This window comes from Nannospalax galili, unplaced genomic scaffold (genome assembly GCF_000622305.1).
Source record: "Nannospalax galili isolate Female #2095 unplaced genomic scaffold, S.galili_v1.0 scaffold169, whole genome shotgun sequence".
Classification (NCBI taxonomy): Eukaryota; Metazoa; Chordata; class Mammalia; order Rodentia; family Spalacidae; genus Nannospalax; species Nannospalax galili.
Window position 1 is genome coordinate 3,391,359 of NW_008360327.1, and position 22,331 is coordinate 3,413,689.

The 22,331-nt window shown below is 40.5% G+C and overlaps 1 protein-coding gene across 1 annotated transcript in view; it reads left to right on the forward strand.

The window, feature by feature from the left end:
* The window catches only part of Pstpip2 (proline-serine-threonine phosphatase interacting protein 2), a 122,817-nt gene that overhangs the window by 75,082 nt on the left and 25,404 nt on the right, over positions 1-22,331 (forward strand). Inside the window, exons 5-6 of the mRNA XM_008825914.3 lie at positions 7,303-7,409; positions 14,118-14,180. Of these exons, the coding sequence (XP_008824136.1) occupies positions 7,303-7,409; positions 14,118-14,180 (170 nt within the window). The remainder of the gene's footprint in view (positions 1-7,302; positions 7,410-14,117; positions 14,181-22,331) is intronic.

A 22,331-nucleotide genomic window follows, 5' to 3' on the forward strand; every position in this document is an offset into this window, starting at 1 on the left:
TTATTGAGACAGGCTCTCCCTGTAGCCCCAGCTGGCTTGGAACTCGCTATTGTAGACCAAGCTGGCCTTGAACTCACAGAGATCCTCTTGCCTCTGCCTCCAGAGTGCTACGATTAAAGACATGTGCCACCGTGTCTGGCCTTGCTATTACTTGCTTTCTATTCCCCGCCCCCTCAAAAAAAAAAAAAAAACAATTTTAGTGGCTTAGGCTGGGGGTATATACCTGGAATCTTAGCATTCCTGGGGTAGAGGCAGGAGGAACACCAGTTCTAGGGGAGCCTGAGGGTCACAGCATGATGCTGTCTCAAAGAAACAAACCAAAAAAATCCCCCATAGTTTGATTTTTTTCTTATTAAAATAATATATCAAATAAATTAAATATTAAATAATTTTAAATGATGTATTTAAAGTTCAGGTATATACCTGGAATCTTAGCATTCCTGGGGTAGAGGCAGGAGGAACACCAGTTCTAGGGCAGCCTGAGGTTCACAGCATGATGCTGTCTCAAAGAAACAAACCAAAAAAATCCCCAATAGTTTGATTTTTTTCTTATTAAAATAATATATCAAATAAATTAAATATTAAATAATTTTAAATGATGTATTTAAAGTTCAAATGAGACAACTCACACAAAAGAAGACAGTAAACACTGGAATTAAGAAATATTTATTATTTTTAGTTTATGTATATGAGTGTATTGCCTGCATGTATGTAGGTGCACCCGTGTTGTGCAATGCCTACAGAGGACAGAAGAGGGCATTGGATCCCTTGGAACTGGAGTTACAGATGATTGTTAGTCACCATGTGGGTGCTGGGAACCGGACCTGGGTTCTCTGCCGAGCCATCTCTTCAGCCAAACACTGGAATTTTTATATCTCAGCAATAAGTAGTTCTTGGTGAATATTTCATCAGACCTTTAAATGCACTTTATTTCAAATGTACTTTAGAGGCAACTATATAATATATATGTGCCTGTTCATATATGTAAGTAGTAATATGCTGTGGAAGTAGTTTAGAATCTCTCTAGGATGAGGCCAGAGCATATATTTTACTTTATTTTGTTTTTCAGAGCACGTTTAAAATTTTTTTTGATTTATTTATTTATATATTTTTATGCATATGGGTGTTATGCCTGCATGTATGTAAGTGCATCCATGTCATGCATTGGATTTGGAACTGAAGTTATGAATGACTATTAGCTGCCATGTGGATGCTGGGATTCAAACCTGGGTCTTTTGCAAGAACAGCCAATGGTTTTAACCACTGAGCCATCTCTCCAACTCCCTCAGAACACATTTTTTAATTAAAAAAATGTTAGTGGTTTACATAGTGGCACATGCCTTTAATCCCAGTACTCAGGAGGTCTCAGAAGCAGGTGGATCCCTGTGAGTTTGAGACTAATCTGGTCTACGTATTAAGTTCCAGGCCAGCCAGGACTACATAGTGAGATCCTGTTTCAAACAAAACAAAAACAAAAACAAAAAAATGTTAGCTGCCATGTGGGTTCTGGGAACCAAACCCTGGTTCTCTGTGAGCAGCCAGTGCTTTTTTTTTTTCCCTCCCCTGAAACCTTCGTATTGTTTATTTTTATAAGGAAATATGTGATTTCCTTAGAAAGAGAACGGAATGTGGCATTTTCTTGTAGTCAAGTTTAAATCATACTAAAGAGACAAGCAGTTCATATTTGCAACTTTATGTTTTGTTGTACATCACCGCAGTATTTTGAATGTGTTTTCTCTAAAACTGTTGGAAACAAATAATTTCCCACTTTTATGGAGGTGTCAGTGAAAGGTACTTGAGTTCATTTTTCCTACTCCATACATCTAGAACTAAAAGCTCAGTGGAACTTCCATTCATCCTGGCTAGTGTTTAACATTGTCATAGCTTCTGCATCTTCTTTAGGAAGATAAAGTGCAAAGCGCCTCCTTCACCAAGACAACTGAACTTTCCAACAGTAAGAGTGTGATAGAGAGGTGCTTGGTAAAGGCTGTCAAGCCTCTACTATGTGATATCTAAGCCTCTACAGTGATACCTATCATGTTTAGGAGTCTCAGCAAATGAGCCCCAGGCTTACACTCAAGCCTGGAGCAGACACTTGAATCATTATAGGGTGAAAAGGAATATGCAGAGTTACAAAGGAAGGTAGACTATCGCTGTGTCCCCTGGCCACCCCCCCCAGGCCACCTTCCACCCAGTATGGACTGAGGAGAGGAATCTTAGTGCCATAGATACAGGAAAGAGGACACATCGGTTGGTTCAGAAATGCAGTCTTCACAGGTGAATGTCTCCAACTCTTGTGATATACTGTGCTCTTTGAAGAGACCATCTGTGGGCTGAAGGGGTAGCTTCACATGGAAAATAAAAGGAAAGGCTGCATGAATTTATCACTAAAACATGAATCCCCAAAATTCCCATGTCACAGTTCCTGTTCACCAAGCTTCTGGCATCTTCCATTCCCAATTCTGAAAGCTGGCTTTCCATAATTTGCACTGGCTTCCAACAGCCAGACAGGGCAGATGCCATGCAAAACTCTTACCTAAAATATGAAATGTTGCCTCTATTTGTATTGAACACAAAAATAAGTTTTATAATTCTCACGAATAGATCTTGTTGGTTTAAACTGCAGTGAGCACTTTATTCATGCTCCTACACACAGGCAAATGCAGTACATGGAATCTGTAAAAGCCCTCCATGTGCTCTGCAGAAGCGCGGGCTGGGCTACTTAACGTTATTTTGTGATAGAACTATTATTAAACTGAAGAATCATTTGATGTAATTTATGGAATTTTCTATAACTTTGTTAGAATATTGATACATTACTTCTTTAAAAATCTAACCCCAGAATAGGTGTAATTTAAAAACCCATATTTTTCTCCTCTCTTACTTGGCCTTTGGAAAATATCATCATGGTAATTTACTTGACAGCACTGACAGAGTAAATCTTGGAAGAGGAAAGCTGAGAACAGGTAAAACACATGAGAAGTCCAGTCTATGCATCTTAGCCCACATCCTTAGCTGGGCATCGTGGCACACGCCCGTAGTCCCAGCACTTGGGAGGCAGAGGCAGGCGGATCTCTGTGAGTTCAAGGCCAGCCTGGTCTACATAGTGAGTTCCAGGTCAGCTGGGGCTGCAGGGAGACCCTGTCTCAAAAAGACCAAAAAAAAAAAGTCAACAGCTGGGGCTACAGGGAGACCCTGTCTCAAAAAGACCAAAAATAAAAAAATGTCAAAAGTTTTCAAGATTAAAACCAAATTATTTTTCCTATGCAAACTAGAATTTTCTAAGTCCTGAGGCATAAGGATTCTTTCCAAATCAAAAAGATAAATATCAGATAATTTTGTTTGCTCTATTTTCTACAGGCTTTTATAGACCTTGTTTTTTAAGTTTAAAGTATAATGTAAAATAAAAATTGATATTAGTGTGTCATCTATGACTCTACTCCAGATAGCTATGTGGTTTTTAAGGAGCATTAAATTTTCATTGGCTTGAGGCTATGGTATTTGGAATTATTTTTCTTCTCTCACCCAGGAGCCTCATAGTTCCTCACTGACATTACTCTTCACAGAATACTTTTAATGACATTTTTTATTATTGTAAGTATATTTAGAGAGCAGATAAATTGAAGCTTCCAGACTTCCAAATGTCAAGCTGTTGATTCAGGTCTACACAGTAAACTATGCATGAACCCAGTATTCTAGACCAGATTTCTTTCTTTGCCACCTTGACTCTTTTTTTTTGTTGTTGTTGTTGTTTGTTTGTTTTGTCTTTTTGAAACAGGGTCTCCCTGTAGCCCCAGCTGTCCTAGATTCACTATGGAGACAAGGCTGGCCTTGAACTCACAGAAATCCACCTGCCTCTGCCTCCCGAGTTAAAGGCATGCACCACCACCCAGCTGACTCTTTTTATTTATGTATTTATTTATTTTTTAACTTTTACAAAAAATATATTGAGAATTTCATACATGTATATAAGGCATTTTGATCAAATCCATGCCCACTCCCTCCCTTCCAACACCTCCCATATCTCCCCATCACTTTTTCCTTTTTCTTTTTTTTTTCCCTTCTTTCATTTTTTTTTTATATGGGGCTTTTGGGTACTCTAACATTCTCCCCTCTGAAGAGGTAACCCTAAAATCTTTTAAGGATTAGATACAAGCTCCCAAATACTTTTGACATTTTTGGCCTTTGGAACAGAGTATGTTGCTAAGAGGTCCAAGGACATTTTGACTTTTAGCCAAGAAATTGGCTGCTTTTCTTTGGGATCTTTTTGCTCTAACTGCCTAGCCAATTCCTGTCTCCTATTCTTATCAAGCCATCCTCTGAAGGGGTTACCCAAATTCTCAATAGGGAATCGGGACACAGCAGCTCTGGCTTCCATGCTGAAAAGGGACTCAGGGTGAGGCAATTGGAGTACCCCTTCAGTGGATCTAGCTAAAAGACTCCCAAATTGTATAACTCTTATCTCTAAGGGGAAAAGAAAGTCCTTGAGTCGTAATAGGAGATGTGAAGGAGAAGTAAAGGCAAGAGTAATTAGCATTACAAGTTCTAGACAGGGAACTAGAAAAAAGTCAGAGCAGGGCATTTTTCACATGTTCATATGCAAGTCCATTAATTTCTTGAGCTTCCAAAAGCATCCCACTATTGGGTTCTTCCTCATTATTCTTTTGTCTTCCAAGGCTGGACTCTAGAGTGATGGATTCAGGATTTGCTCTCAGGTATTTTGATAGCTGTTGGAGTGGTTAGAATCAGTATCAGCTCCCTCTCAAAGGCTTCTAGAGAGGGGGAGAAAACAAATTTATTCATCATTTTAGAACAATAGCTGGTTATCTCGCTTAGCTGTAGGTGGGCACTACAGTATTGGAGACCAAGATTTGAAGTCTTACATCTGGGAAGCACTTTCTGGTTAGGAACAAAATCCTCAATGAGAAATGATTGTCTAAATAACTTTTTATATAGACTTAAGCCTAATGTCTGGGAAGTGTAATCCCTTGAACTCTTAAAGAAGTACACTGATGACTGTACTCTTTGGTTATACTTTCCTTTTGGGTGTCTTTTGTCTTTTTGAGACAGGGTCTCCTTGTAGCTCCAGCTTTCCTGGAACTCACTATGTAGCAGGCTGGCCTTGAGCTCACAAAGATCCACCTGTTTCTGCCTCCCAAGTGCTGAGATTAAAGGCGTGTGCCACCATGCCCGGCCCTTTTGGGTATTTAAGACTATACAGTTGGCCCAAATAAATCAACTTATTTTTACTTAAGGTCATTTGAGGATCTGTTCCTCAGGGGTCACATGGGCTTGGGAGGAGCTCCTGGCTCCTTTCTTTTACCAGTTCCGTCTATGTGAAGATAAGTCAAAGGTCCTGCTCAACTATGTCTGACTTCACTTGGAAGCATGAATGCGATGTTTCCTCTAAGTTGACCCTCCTCTTTGTAGACTGGATACTGGTTCAAGTCCATCTCATGGGGTTTCCATGTCTTCCCTGAACAAGAGGACAGGTGACTTACCACATTTACAGGACATTTTGAGAGATGTTCCATAGTCCCCTGGAACTTGGTCAACTTTGGAAGGCAAGGGGCAAAAAACTGTCCTTTAAGTCCCTCTGATGTCATTAGTATAGGCCTTAAAGTATGGCTGTTAAACATCCAATAAAGTTAGTTGGTACTTTTAATTATCATGTGCTATGTAGATAAGGCTTGAGTAAAAAAGCAAATATTCTCAGATAAACCTTGACAAGATATATATTTTGTTCCTTAAACTGGTTGACTAAACTATGACCATAGAAATTTAAAGATTATCTATGTCTTAAATATGTCTCATCCTTTATATATCATAACAAACCTAAACAGACCTTTATCACTTGCTTAGGGAGGGTTTCTCATTTTTTCTATTTTGGAAAATATCTTCATTCCCATATTCTTTTAACATCTTTTACATTCTCATTTTCTTTTTTTTTTAATAATTATGAGATATAATAGCATTAACAAATAAATTTTCCATTGGTTGTGAAACTTCTTTTCCTGGGGATGCTAAGCAATGCTTACTCCTTTTTAAGGTTCTAGTGTCAAGTCAATGTTTCATTAAAGTTTTACTGGGAAACCAATGAATTTATCAAGCTTACTTACCAAGATAATTGAGGGGTTGCTGAGGTGTATGTATGACCTGAGGGTATGCACACTGGATAGTCTTTACTCAGCATGGGTCATGCCTTCTCTTCCTAGCCTCTGCAGATTGTATACTTTAGCCCTCCCCAAAGCCAGGAGGCCATGTGTGATTAGGGTCAAATTACATACAGTTGGCTGGGAAGAGTGGCAGTCAGTGCTCTTAACTGCTGAGCCATCTTTCTAGCTCTGCAACTTGTTTTCCTAGAATAAGCAAAATATGAGTTTTCTTTTTCTCTTATAAAGATAAGCCATGCTGAGTATAAAGATCTTTGAAAGTGAGGGAACAAACACCATTACATCTTTCTGTCCTGAAATGACTATTAGAGACCAAAATGTTGCATGACCTTTTTAAAAAATAAATATTGAAGCCCCTGAGAGGTTAGAGATAGAAAGAACCCAGGAGGCTGTCTAAAGAGGATGAAGAACCACATTTGTTGTGGTGCTGTTAGTAACAGTCTGGTTTCATTTCTGTTGCTGTGAGTGGAGAAGGTGTTTATTCAGCTTATAGTTCCAGCTTAGAGCCCATCATAGGAGGAAAGTCAAAGTGACAGGAACTTAACAGCTAGCCACATTACATCCATGGTTACGAGTGGAGAACGACTACATGCATGCCCACTTGCTTACTTGCTTGCTTGTGCTCAGCTTGATTTCTCCACTCATACAGTTCAGGACCCCCTTCCTAGGGCATGGCATCCCACAGTGGATAGGGTCATCCTACATCAATTAACTTAAGACAGTCCCCCACAGACATATCCACAGGCCAACTCAGGATAGTCAGTCCCTCATTGCAACTCTCTTCCTATGTAATTCTAGGTTGTATCAACTTGACGATTAACGTGAACTGTCCCACTTTAGGCATAGGTTTATGAGATGGAACCTTGGCTCCATTTTTCCCCCTAGCCCTGGGCATACACTGTTCGTAACAGTGGCGGGAAGCTAAGCTAAAGACTTTTAGTTTAGGTCTTGGTGGTCGGTGCCACATTGGGCACATGCAGAACCTCAGTGAATGTTGGTGACCAAGTGAATTGTTCTTGATTACATTGCCACTCTGGAATTGTGTCTATATAATTTGAATAGTTGTATATATTTGAGTTTAGATATCTGTGGACCTTGACATATTTTTACTTGAAAATTCTTTTTATAGAAGTAGACAATGTGGCCCAATGTCACATTCAGCTTGCACAGACTCTAAGAGAAGAGGCCAGGAAGATGGAAGAATTCAGGGAAAAGCAAAAGCTACAGCGGAAAAAGGTTGGTTTTATGTTTGTGTTAAAACGTCACCTTCCTGTAGAAATTCTCAGGCATGTCCGTTACTAAATTCCTCACCTTGGCTCCCATGCAGAACAGAGTCATGCTCGTTTTCTGTCCCGAGAAATTATTTTTTGGAGTTCTATGTGGGGACTCTGTATAGGAATTTATGTTCTGTATCCCAGGCTAGTCCTCCTTTTACAAATCCTTACAGGAAGGCTGAAGAGAGAGCTCAGTTGCTAAAGTGCTTGCCTCATAAGCTTGAGGGCCTGCGTTCAATCACCAACAACCCAGATAAAGTCTTAGAGGATTCAGGTGTTCCGCTTGCATGTCTCCTTTTAGATCTGCTGCCGCCCCCCTCAGTGAAATCTAGCACATCCTAGTCGGCTTGCTTCTAGATCACACTTCTGGGCAAGGCAGTGGGAAGAGGTGAAGAAGTGGAGGAGACTCTTGCTTTCCTTTAAGTTCATAATTGTGCTGGATAGCTTTAGTGTCAACTTGACACACCTGGGTTGAGGGAGCCTCAATTGGAGAATTGCCTCCATTGAACTGGCCTGTGGCCATATCTGTGGGGCATCTTCTTGATTATTGAATGCTGTGGGAGGGCCCAGCCCACGGTGGGTGGTGCCACCCCTGGGCAGGTGGGCCTGTGTTGTATAAGAAAGCAGGCTGAGCAGGGGCCAGGGGAGCAAGCCAGTAAGCAGTGTTCCTTCATGTCCTGTGGTCCAGCTCCTGCCTTCAGGTTCCTGCCCTGAGTTCCTACCTGGGGCTCCCTGATGAACTGTGACCCAGGAGATGTAAACCGAATAAACCCTTTCCTCCCCAAGTTGGTATTGGTCAGAGTGTTTTATCACAGTAATGAAGAAACAAACCAGAATAATAATGCAATAGGATAAACTCTGTTTTATAACTGGAGAAACTGTGACCTTGAGAAATTCAAATTTTTTTTGTCTTCACATCAGCTCTGCAGAGGCTCTTTTTCATGGACAGGTGTATTAGTTACTTTTCTGTTGCTATGATAAGACACCATGACCAAGGCAACTTATAGAAGAAAGAGTTTATTTGAATTCACAGTTCCAGGGGTAAGGGTCCATAATGGTGAGGGAGGCATGGCAGAAACACAGCTGGAGCAGAATCAGAGCCATCACATCTTCAAACAGGCACAGGAAGTAGAGAGTGACTGGAAATCTGGCAAGGGTTAAGAACCCTCAGCCCCCTTCCCATCTCCAGTGCCATGCTTCCTCCAGCAAGGCCCCACCTCCTAAAACTTCCCAAAACAGTGTCACCAAGTAGGGACAAAATGTCCAAATACTTGGAGCCTCTGGGGGATATTCTCATTCAAACCCCACAGCAGGATTTACTTTAGTTTATGGAAGGAGATGGGAGAAAATAAGAGTTCTTATAATAAAATTGGTAAATGTTTAGGGGCTTAAAGGGATCATGTAAAGCAGAAAGCCAGGTTTATAGTACAGTGTTGTGTAGACTAGATCAGCCATGATTCTGATTCCTTTTAATTTTTATTTATTTTTTTTAATTTTTTATGTATATGTGTATTGCCTGCATGTATGTTAGTGTACCCATGTCATGCAATGCCCACAGAGGTCAGAAGAGGGTGGAGTTATGGACAGTTGTTAGCTGCCATGTGGGTGATGGGAATAAAATCCAGGTCCTCTAGCAGAGCAGCCGGTGCTATTAACCACTGAGCCATCTCTTCATCCCCTAAAATGAAAATAAAAAATTTTTTTTGAGACAGGATCTCTCTATAGCCCCAGCTGGCCAAGAACTCACTATATAGTACAGGCTGGCCTTGATCTCACAGAGATCCACCTGCCTCTGCTCTGCCTCCCAAGTGCTGGGGTTAAAGGTGTGTGCCACCATGCCTTGTTCTTGACTCCCTTTTGTTCCTGAAAGAACTGTACATGCACGGTGACCTTGTAGCTAAGTAGAGCCCATCAAGAATTTCTTTCTGTACCAAGACTTCAATACTGGGAGGCTGGCCTCACAGTGGGGACAAACTCTTCCCTATCTGGCACTCAAAGATTTCTACCCACTCTCTTGGAACAGGTGTATATGGGCATTTGGGAACTTGTCATCCCTCCTGGAGATCCTTTTTGCTTATTATTTTTATTGTTTTTATGTGTATGAGTGTATTGCCTACATGTATGTAAGTGTACCTGTGACATGCAATGCCTGCGGAGGTCAGAAGGCTTTGGATCCCCTGGAACTGGAGTTATGGGTGGTTATTAGCTGCCATGTGGGTGCTGGGATTTGAACCTGTGTCCTCTGCAAGAGCAGCCAGTGCTCTTATCCACTGAGCCATTTTTCCAGCCCCTGGAGATTCTTTTTGGAAACCTTAGGCTGTTCACTGTACCTGAGGTTGTTTTCTATAGTGCGTATCCTATCAACAGCCAGTGTTAAGGCTGATTCTACTATAACTTTTCAATCTGAACAGCTTTGTCTGAAGTTCTAAGTTGGAGGCTCAATAGTCTAGGTTGGTAGTCACTAGCATATCAGTTGGTAGCAGTGTCTTAAGAACCTGACTGTCAGGGCTGAAGAGATGGCTCAGAGGTTAAGAGCACTGGCTGCTCTTGCAGAGGACACAGGTTCAAATCCCATCACCCACATGGCACCTAACAACCAACTTTAACCCAGTTCCAGGGGATCCAACACTTTCCTCTGACTTCCATGGGCACTTGCATACATGCATGCAATACAGTCATATACATAAACATAAAAAAATACAAAAAAGAAAAATTCATTAAAAAAAAGAACCTACCTGTCTAAAATCTAAGGTCATTTCATGAGCTGCTTTTTAAATTTTGTTTGTTTAAGGCAGGGTCTCATGTAGCCCAGACTGGCCTCCAACTCACTATGTAGCTGAGTTCTCCTACCTCTACCTCCCAAGTGCTAAGGTTACAGACGTGAGCTGCCGTGCCTGGCTCATAAGCTGCTCTTCGCATACCACTGCTTCTTCCCATTTCTCAGCCTGTACTTGTGCTGTGCTTCTTACCAGGAAGAAAAGGCAGACATAAATGTTTAAGGAGCATCCTGTCAAGTATTTTCACATCTTCTCTCAAGTTGTGTGTCAGGCTTGAGGCTTGCACCTGGCAGAAATAACACGTATGCTGTGCACATCTGACACTGCCAGGCCTGCCACCTCATTAGGGAAAATACTTTTTTTTTAGAGGAGTACCTGGGAGCTCAAGAGATGGCTCAGCAATTAGAACTGCTTCCACAGAGGACCTGAGTTTGGTTTTGTACCTCCATGTTGGATGACTCACAGCTGCCTGGAACTCCAGCTCTAGGGGTTCTGATGCCCTCTTCTTGCCTCCCCAGGCACCTGCACTCATGGGCACACATACAGACATACAGACACACATACACACACACACACACATGCGTGTGTGCAAATACACACATAATTAAATAATGATAATAAAAAATAAGGAAATGTTTGGAACAGTAAAAAAATTTAAAAAGACGCAAAGTTCCTTAGACACCAGTCTATGCATATATGGTTCCAGCATAAGAGGCATTTCCTCATGTTTCCAAGTGTCTTTGAGTAGCCTGGGCCATTTGGGGAGACTTGCTAATTTTGCAAGGCTTTTGAAACTCATTTTAGTAAGTTCCATACATCTAGTTGTTAGAGGAACGTGCTATGAACAGTAGAGTAGCAGTGTTCACCTCCAGTTCCCTCTCCAGCAGAACACTTTCAAAACTTTGAAAAATCTGAAGTTTGTTAATGAAATTGTAATTATGAGGGTTTCAGTGAACTCTGGGTGGCACCACTTCTATATTTGGTACTTTTTGTTTTTTTAAAGAACTTTAGGAGAAAATGTGTCAGTGCTAACTTCTCTTTTTTAATGGTCAAACTGCTCGCTCTGGTTTTCCACTTCTGGGAAATCAAGCTATTTCCACTTGTGAAAGAAACTCATCAGCTGGTTTCTTTTTCTTTCTTTTTTTTTCCCTCATGGTACTGGGTTTTGAGTCCTGGGCCTTGCTCATGCTAACAAGTACCCTTAACATTGAGCTCTGTCTATAGCCCTAGTTGATTTCTTTAAAATGTCTTTTTAAATTACATTTTATTTATATATGGCATGTGTACATGTATCTGCACATGTGCATGTCACAGTGCAACGTGTGGAAGTCAAAGGACAACTTGCAAGAATTGAAAGTGTCTTTACCCACTGAACCATCTCACCAGTCCCCTCATTGATTACTTTTAGTAATCTGGGGCAGTAGAGGTATGGGTAGAATGGATGCTGAGATGTTTATAGCTCCTGACTACCACAAGTAGTGTTTTCTGAGCACCAAGATGGACATGTTATTTTCTCACAAGGTCAGAGCATAGCCAGACAGACTGATGTGACACAGACTCAATCAGGATAAAGCATGCCAATTCTTATGTAGTGGTAGGGGAAGGGAAGGTCCCATCCAAATACCTAGTGAGAACACCTCATCTCTGAGACTGGGAAAGCTTCCTGGAGGAAGTCATCCTGATGCTGAAGCCATTAGGTGAGGTGTTGAGAGGCAAGCCTCCAATTCCTGAGGTGGCAGGGTAAAGAGGGGTCTCTGGGTCTCATTCTTAAGTATCTTGATGTTTGAGGGTGTTGAGGTTCCTTTTTGAGTCCAGAACTGTCTTTGAGTATGACAGAAGTACTATTTCAGGAATCTGCCTCAGAGTTTCTTAGGTTTTCACAAATCTCCTCTTCCTCTTATTTCTCCCACCATACAGAAGAGATGGTTGAGTTTTTGTGTCCTTTGTATTAGTAATAATAAAACACATTAACATTGGATTTAATCTGAACTGAACCAAAAGCCTGAGTCCAGGAAAAGCATCTTCCTCAAAAAGCCCTGCATAAGAACATGGGCTCACTGGGATCACCATGAGTGGAACAACCTATAAGTGAGCATGGACAAGAGAAGACGTAAGTCAAGGTCATGCAGCAGACAGAGATGGACCTGAAGTATCAGCACTAACTCCCTCACTGGGCAAAAGCATGTCACCCCTAGGGACCCAGGAATGACCCCGTCTGCTTAGAGTAGATGACTGCTTTTTGTGTTCCTGACAACTTTCAAATGCCTGGTATCCCCATTAAGGCAGAGGGAGGTGAAAAGGTTTGGCTAGTATGAACCACTCAACACCTGACAGTTGCTTGAAACAAGCGCCATGTAGAACTTGGAGATAAGGAAAACTATCTTGGGCCATCAACCATGAAACAATAGCAGCTCTCAACTGCACAAGTAGCACAGTGTATATTTTGGTTAAAAGGACCCAGGCAAACCCCCCCCAAAAACAGCATTGCTAATTGATCTGCTCCTGTAGCCTGGGAAAAGCAGTAGCAATTATTAAATAAGTACATGTAGTTCTTCCTCTTAGCAGAGGAACATAGTCGCCTGTGTGAACCTCAGCTCCCTCGCTGCTATGGGGATCTAAAATGTGGGACTGGTGTTGGAGCCCTGCCTCTGTGCCTACATTGTCTTTACTGTTAGCAGATGAATAGCCACTTCCTGGTGTTTCTCTTTCAGAGAGGACTAGAAGATGAATGCTGGGTTCTCTGAAGGCCTTTAGGGCTTTCCCAGGGGAATTTCATGAATCCATTTCAAGTGAGACCACCTCAAGTATTTTATCCAAATATCCTGAAAATCCATCCATGCTTGTCTGGTATGGTAATAAAAAATTTTTTATGTGTACAGTAGGAACTTCATTTGAATTTCATTTTCAGTCTTAAATAGGCTCCTTGTTGCAAATTTCAGCTTTATTATTTGCTGACTTTCTTACTTTGGGTTCATGAAGTTCATTGCCATCAGGAAAGTAGAGATGTAGTACTTACACAGAAACAGTACTGTGATCATAAAAATTGCTTAGCACCTAAGTGCTTGATAAATGGGAGCTGGTATAATTATGTCTGAGAGGTACATCTTTATTATTAGCATTATTTTAACTACTGAAGTATTACCATCACAATTATAATGAAGGAATTGCACTTAAGTGAACTTTATGGGGGGGGTTACATTTGCTGGACTAGATGTGGGGCAAAGGATGGAAGAGCACTTTCTGTTAGCAGTGCTACAGATACTTCTTCCCTTCCTAGTCTCCTGGCAAGTTCTTAGTAAAGAATATGCTAAGTTCTCAATTTACCTGTGCTGACATAACTTCCAGAATAGAGGCACTCTTCAACTATAAATGGTACTTTAGAAGTTTAAAATTCCCTTTTTTTTTTTTTGAGACAAGGTCTCCCTGTAGCCCCAGCTGGCCTGGAACTGGCTATGTAGACCAGGCTAGCCTGGAACTCACAGAGATCCTCCTGCCTCTGCCTCCCAAGTGTTAGGATTAAAGGTGTGCACCACCACACTCAGCTAAATTTAAAATTCCTTTTGGAAACCAAAATTCCTTGGTTCTATATTCACTGAATATTGTGCCCTGCAGTAACCAATGCATTTCCATGATGTCTGAGTGTTCAGGATCTGGTGTGTGAGTGCCCAAGTTCAAAGACAAGTGACATCATTAACTAGCCATGAGTTCTTGGTCAAATTGCTTAGCCTCTGGGTTCTGTACTTCCCTCATTTGTGAAGTGAAGATAATAGCACATTTGGTTTCTGGGTAATGTAAGGTCCTAATAATCCATGTTGAATGCTTAGCCCTCAAGATAAGTTGTTGTTAACAGTAATTTATGATTTTTATTAATAGTACTTTTATTCTCTTCACAGACAGAAACGGTAATGGATGCTGCCCATAAACAAAGGAACTCACAGTTTAAGAAAACTATGGATGTGAGTCACACTTGCTGCTTATTTTTTTTGAAATAGTAACATTATCTGAAGTTCTGTGCTGAGTATGAACATACTCAGGTAACATTTCAGTAATGTTATTTATTAGCGTAGTGTTTGAAGGAAAAGAATCTTAATGGTTTGGCTTTCCTTCTAAGGCTTTGGGAGGCTTGAAGATGGAATGCAGTTGTACAGCTGCAATCATGCTTTCTTTCTGGTAACCTGGTATTGTAGAACTCTGTCCTCTGGGCATGACATGACCATTGCTTTCTGGAAGTCAGAGCAGCTGTGACTGCCAACATGAGACCCTCACAAGATTGGGGCCATTAACATCCCTTCATGGAGGGTAGGGAGGGTTCACAGGGCAGCAAATGAGTGATCATGAACGGATCAAAGGGGCCTTGTGAGGCCATGCCCCTCCCCAAGGATATATAGGCAGACAGCAGCTCTGGGGAAGGGGGAGACCTTTCTTCTGTGATATAGCCAGCCACGTCTAAGTTGTTCATGCTTCTATAGGCAAATCCTTTCCAATATTCCCATATATAACCCCAATTAAACTCATTAGTTTACCAAGTTGGACTTGGATGGAATCATCTCTTTGGTCTGTGGTTTGTGCCTGATCTGGGGTAAATAGATGTTTGTTCATCTCCCTAGGAAAAACAACCAAGTCCATTTAGATGTTTTTGATCATGGTATAAAGCATGTATACTATAGGATGCCATTTGCCTTATTGTGTTTAAGCTTTTACCCTGTGGCATCTGAATTTTGATTGTTTGCCTATTTTATTGAGTGACGCTTTCATGTTTTAATATATCTTGAAATTGTAAAAACCTTCTTCCCTTTAAGTAATTTATTAAGAATCCATGATGAGATAGGGGTAAGTTGTTAGGGCGCTCACTCTAGTTTCTCATGTATCTGTTAGCTCTGAATACAACAAAATCTTCCATTAGAGGCCACCCCTGAACATTGGTGCATTTGGGACGCACCTTCAAAACATGAGCCCCTGGGGTCATTTCAGCCAAACCAAGTATTACTGTTGTAATTTTTATTTCCACTGACAAAATAATTTAGAAAATCTGAGAGGAGGAACAAAGACTATTGTATTTGCTTTTATCCTCCCTCATTGTCTTTGTTTTCCTGCTGCTTTGATAGAATACTCTGACAAGAGCAATGTAAGAGAAAAAGAGTTTATTTTGCTCACAGTTCATAAATACAGTTCATCATGGTGGGGAAGTCAAGACAGGATGAGCTTGAAACAGCTGATCACATTGCATTGGGGAAAAGAGAGTGATAAATTCTGTGCTTAGCTCACTTTCTCCTTTTTAGACAGTCTAGGACCCCAGCCCGGGGAATGGTACCACTCACAATGGGCAGGTCTTTCCAGCTCAATTATCCTAATCAAGATAATTCCAGAAATTCATGCCCAAGGGGCATCTCCCAGGTGATTCTAGATCTCATCAGATTGACAACTGAGATCAAACACCATGCTAACCATGTAATTTCCTAATGTTCCAAAGTTTCTTGTATAGTTTTCTTTTGTTTAGAGAACTTCTTTTTACTTCAGGATAGGTCTCCTAGTGAATTTTTATTCTTAGCTTTCTTTTATCAAGACTGTCTTAATTTCCCTATAATTCTTTTCTTCCTACTTTGTTCATTATGATACAACACATGTAACATAAAATTTGCTATCTCAACAATTTTATTAACATGTATTAGTTACACATAATAGGTTTCTTTATGGCATTTCCCTATATTATATAATGTATCTTGATTATAGTCACCTTCTGTTACCCTCCCACTCACTCTGATTCCTTTTCTCTTTCCTACCTAGTCCCCCTTCTCTTTTCATGTCTTTTTTTTTTTTTTTGGTGATGCCAGTGAGTTTAATTAGGGTTGCTTATAGGAACATGGACAAGAGATTATTTACAGTTACAGGAGCATGAGTACCTTATCCGTGGTTACACCACTGAAGAAAATATCTCTCCCCTGCAGCTACCATTAACTGCCTATAAATCCTCAGAAAGAGTGGGGTATAGTGAGCCCCTCCCTCCTCCATGACAGAATGTTGATGAGCCCAATCTTGTGCAGGTGTTCACAACTGTCTTAATCACTTTTAAATGTACAGATCAGTGACATTAAATATATTCATAATGTAGTACTGCCATCACCCCATTCATCTCCAGAGTGCTTTTTATTTTGTGAGCCTGAAACTGACTCATTAAATTATACATGACCAATTCCCCTTCCCTAGCTCCTGTCAACTGCCATTCTACTTTCTGACTTTTCTTCATTCCTTTACATCATTAGGGTATATTCATTGTATAAAGTGATACATTTCAGAATGGCATTTTTATTTAACTATATCAGATACTTTAACCATGTTCATACCTTATTACAGCTGCTGTTAGATCTTTTCCTCTTCCTAAATAGTTTCCTCTACTTTCATGTCATATGTAGTTTTCTTTCATCTAAGAGTGTTTTACAGGCTGGTGAGATGGCTCAGTGGGTAAAAGCACCTTTCACCAAGCCTGACAATCTGAGTTTGATCCCTGGATCCCACATGGTAGAGGGAGAGAACCAATTCCCACAGGTTATCCTCTGACCTCTACATGAATGCCATGACACGCACCCCGCCCCCAACTAAATTAAAAAAAATTTTAAAGTGTTTTCATTTCTTTATAAATCTTTTAAAAATCGTTTGTGTGTATGTGGGGGTGGGAGAGGGGAGAGAAAGAGGCGTGTGTGTGTGTGTGTGTGTGTGTGTGTGTGTGTGAGATGGGATATATGTGGAAGTCAGAGGACAACTTGCAGGAATAGGTTCTCTTCTTCCATCATGTGGGTCTTGGAGATTGAACTCAAATTGTTAGTCCTGTGGCTAGTGTTCTTACCCACTGAGTCATCTTCCTGGCCCTCCATTACTCTTTTTTTTGGTAAAATGCATGAGATATAAAATTTACATGTGAGAGAAAAATAATATGTGTCTGAGTCTGGCTTATTTTTCTTAATATGATGATTTCCAGTTCCATCCATTTTTCCTTCAAATGACATAATTTCATTCTCTTTATGGTTGAATAAAACTCCATTATAATGCTACTATATTTTCACATTTTCTTTATCCATTCATCTATTTATTAACACCTAAGCTGATTCATTAATTTGGCTGTTGTGAGTAGTGCCATAATAAACATGAATGTATAGGTATCTGAAATATGCTGGCCTAGATCCCTTTTCTTTTTATTCTTTTTGTTTTTTATAATAAAAAATGAATTTTTATTAAAACACTCAGAAAATCAATATTTTTATATGGACAGGTAGATCTATTAATTGGTTAGAAAATAAAACATCCATTTTTTTCAAAGTAGCTTTATATAATCTCTCTCTATATATTTTTCTGGTCTTTTTTGAGACAGGGTCTCACTGTAGCCCCAGCTGTCCTGGAACTTACTATGTAGACCAGGCTGGCCTTGAACTCACAGAGATCTGCCTGCCTCTGCCTCCCAAGTGCTGGGATTAAAGGTGTGCGCCACCATGCCCAGCCATCTCTATATTTTTAATTAAAAATTATTACATTTATTTTTTAATTTATGTGCACATGTGAGTAGCGTGTGTTTGTGTTTGTGTGTGTGTGTGTGTGTGTGTGTATGCCACAGTGGGCTTGCAGAGGTCAGAAGATAACTTGTGGGAATTGTTTCTGTATGTCTACTATGTGGGTCCTGGGGATTAAATTTATGCCACCAGGTTTGTTGACAAGTACCTTTACCCACTGAACCATCTCAGTGGCCCCTTAAATTCTTTGTTGTTCCTGTTTTTTTTTTTTTTTTTTTTTTGAGACTGGATCTCCCTGTAGCCCCAACTGGCCACTATGGCTAGCTAAATATATTTTATTATTCAAATTTATCAAATTTATTATGCTTCTGCTGGCATAAAGTCCACCTTGCTGTGATGGACTCCCTGAAATTGTGAACCAAAAAAAAATTCTTCCCATAAGTTGCTTTTTGTTAGGTATTTGGTCACAGTGAGGAGACAAGTAGCAAATACATGCTCTTACCATGCTGTGTATTTTTTTTCCGTTTGTTTCGGGATGTAGTTCTTGTTGAATGCGTTTACAATCTTTGTTAGATAATTCTGACATCTCTGTCATCTTGATACTGAGTTGATGACCTTCATCCATTTAGTTTGATATATTTTCTAGTTCTTAGTTTGGGTAATAGTCAGCTGATTTAGATATACTAAGACTGGATTATTTCAATCTGTTTTAGCTGGTTTTCTGTGGAACTACTACAGCTCAGGGAGGAGGCATTGCCTCATTACTGCTATCTGTGGGTAAAGGTCCAGTTTCCCCCTGGCTACTAGGACCACAGAGTAGGTGTGGCTCTGGTCAAGAGTTCTGACTCTTCCATTAGACTTTCTCTGCTATCACCCAACAGGGGAGGAGATCTGATTACTGTCTAGTAGGGGTAGAAGTCCAGGTCCCCTGTGTGGTTTCCAGGTTTCCACTGCACTGTGTTGATGTTGTTACTTCCTGGAGAGAATGAAAGTCCCAGTTCTTGTCCTCTGATGTCTTCTCTGGAGGGGAGCTGGGTCAGTCTCTTTATAGCCTGCTAGCCATGAAAGTTTAGGCTTTCCATTTGGCCTTTATTGGCATGTGTGAGGGAGCCCTAGTTTAAAAAAAATTATTATTGTGTGTGGCTGTGGGTTTCATGATATGTGTGAATGTGCATGCCATGGCATGTATGTGGAAGTCAGAGGACAACTGTGGAATCAGTTCTCTCTTTCCACCTTTACATGAATTCTTGGGATCACTCAGGTCACTAGGCACACACAGCAAGAACCTTTATCCACTGAGCCATCTTGCTGATAGGAGCCTCAGGTTTAGCTTCAGGGGACTGGTTATTTTCTAAATGTTTATGTTCTGTTAGACCGGCCTGTTTCCTAGTCTTTTGGCTAAAGAGAGCAGACTTTAAACAAGAAAAAAATTTTTGTGACTCTATTTCTGGGGCTGCCTGTGTCTTTGGTACTGAGTCTGTGGCGTACGAGTTAAGGAGACTCACTTTGGGCTTGCTCTTTGGCCAGGGTTACTAGCCAGTCTGTCTTGAACTCTCACTGTTCAGAGTCCTGTTTGTTTTATATATAATTGTTCTAGTTTGTTTCTTCATTGCTGTGGCAAGATACTCTGACCAATACCTACTTGGGGAGGAAAGGGTTTATTTATCTTATATCTTCTGCGTCACAGTTCATCAGGGAGCCTAAGGTAGGAACTCAGGGCAGGAACCTGGAGGCAGGAGCTGGAGCACAAGCAATGCAGGAACACTGCTTACTGGCTTGCTTCCTTGGCCCATGTGCAACCTGCTTTCTTATTTAACAGGCCCACGTGCTCAGGGGTGGCACCACCCACATGGGCCACATCACCCACATCACTCACAACCAAGTAAATTCCCCTACAGACGTGGCCACAGGCTAGTCCAATGGAGGAACCCAGGTGTGTCAAGTTGACACCAAAGCTATCCAGCACAACAGTGCTTTGGAATTTTCGATGTAGTCATGTGGAGGAATGGAGAAAAGTATGTCTGTTTGTCCTTCCTCCATCCCTCTTTCCTTCCATTTTTCTTTCCCTCCTTCCTTCCCTCTCTTCTTTTCTCTTCTTATCTCTTTTTACTTTTGTTTTTTGAGAGAGGGTCTCATGTAGCCTAGGCTGGCCTTGAACTCCCCGTGCAGCTGAGGATAACCTTGACCTCCTGATTGTGACTGCCCTCACCTCCCAAGTGATGGTGCTCTCTCTTTCAGTACCACTTTTAAAAATAATTTTATTTATTATTTTTTTATTTTATGTGTATGAATGTATTGCCTGCATGTGTGTAAGTGCACCTGTGTCATGCAGTGCCTACACCCAGAGAAGGTGTCAAATTCCCCAGTACTGGAGTTAACTGCCATGTGGGTACTGGGAATTGAACCTCTGTAAGAGCAGTCAGTGCTCTTAATTGCTGAGCCATCTCTCCAGCCCTGATAACATTAAAATTTAAAACACTATTATAGTAAGAAAAGATATGATCATTTTTTAATTAATTAATTTTTTGGACTTGTTTATTTTTATTTTTTTATTATATATATTTTTTATTTTTTAGAAGAAGCATTTCATTACAACTTTAACATACTTAATAAAAGTTTCTAGAGCAAAGATACATCTCTTTGAAAAGTGGCTATAAAATTTTTAGGCTCACTGTTGAATTAATACAGTTATACAATATTGAACTCAGTATAAACCCTGTAAGACATAAAGTTCAATGAGTTTTTAACCTTTAAAGATCTCCATTTCATTTTAAAATTGTTGTTTCCTACATTTTTAATGCTACTAACACTTAGATGTTTGCACATGTTCTGTTTTTGCTAATAACACTGAGATGTAGGTGCATGCATCTCTAATCTGTATGTATCTGATTATTATTAGTCATGGTCGGTTGCACTCAGATCCTTGGCACCTGTGTCATCGGGTAGATTTCAATGGTAATGTTTATCACCTCTAGTAATTAACATGATGTAAATTTTTATGCTTTCTCTTCAAATATAATTCATTTTTTATAATATGTTGATTTTTTTGTGTATGTATATCACACAGAATATCCCAAACCATCTTATTCAACTATACACACACTTCCCAGATGGCACCCTCCCATAGTCCCCCCGCCCACTAGAACCCTTATACGCTATCATCCCTGCTACTGTCCGCTGTGTTGTCGGCACCCCCAGCTCTTCCCCACTACTTGTCTGTCTGGTGAATCTAGTCAGCCTATATAGAGGTCTTTGTTTTAGGAAGGTCAGCTGTTCCTCATCAAGTAGCAGTCAGTTGTCAATATTCCTTTAGATAAGATTGGGGTCTGCTGTTCATTTTCCCAGTTCTATGCTGGGTTACTATCTGGGAGTCCCTTGGTCCACCCAGGCCAACAACTCAAAAGAAGGTATCTCCTATCTGGCATTGTTGCTTGTTATGTTATAGCCTTTAGTTAAACGTATGGACTCTTAAAAAATTATATTGTCCCCTTTAATTGTTGGTTATACTTTCCTCTTGGGTGTTTAAGGTCATACAGTTGGCCCAGATAAACCAATTTATTTTTACTTTTAAGGTCGTTTGAGGATCTTTTCCTCAGGGATCACATGGGCTTGGGAGGAGCCCCTGGCTCCTTTCTTTTACCAATTCCACCTATGTAAAGATAAGTTAAAGGTCTTGCTCGACCATGGCTGGCTTTGCTTGGAAGCCTGGAGGAAATGATTCCTCTGTGTTGACCCTCCTCTTTGTAGACTGGACACTGGTTCAAGTCCATCTCGTGGGGGTCTCCAAGGCCTCCTTGATCAAGAGGACAGGTGAACCACCACAATTACAGGGCATTTTGTCGAGACTAGTCGACCTAGGAGGGCAAGGAGCAAAAACTGTCCTTTATGTCCCTCTGACCAAATTAGTATAGGCCTCAAAGTGTGTCTATAAAAACATCCAAGAAGGTTAGTTCCACCAGTCTACTACTTTTAATAACTGTGTGTCATGTAGTTAAATCTTGGGCAAAGACCAACTGTTCTCAGATAAATCTTGTCTAGACATATATTTCTTGATCTGGTATGTATAATTTGTCAGTAGGTTGTTGGACTAATATGGCTCCCTTTGGTTTGTAAAACTAGCTAGGCATTATTTTTCCCTGACATTGTCTAACTCCTCCATCATGTTTTCCCCAATTAAGGTGCCCCTATTTTTCCCCCTTTCTCCCTTAATAATACCTTTCTCCTATGGTCCTACCTCTCTTGAGCTCCTTCTTTCCCTTTATCCCCTAGGTTCCTTGTATACCCTTCTCTCCCCCCTCCCTTAAACTAACCCAGTTTTTATCCATATCTCCCTTGGTAACTCCTGTTGCCTACTGTTCTTCTCTTTCAGGTTCTTTCTTTTCCTTTACCTCCCTGTTTCCTTTCCATTATCCTGGTTCCTGTAGTTATGTCTGGATACATACTCACTTATCAGGGTTTGGTTCTAGGATCCACATATGAGGGAGAACATACATTGATTTTTTTTTCTGAGTCTGTGTCACTTCACTTAGTACAACAGTTCCATCCATTTACCTGCAGATTTCATGAGTTCATCTTTCTTTACTGCTGAGTAAAACTCCATTGTATAAA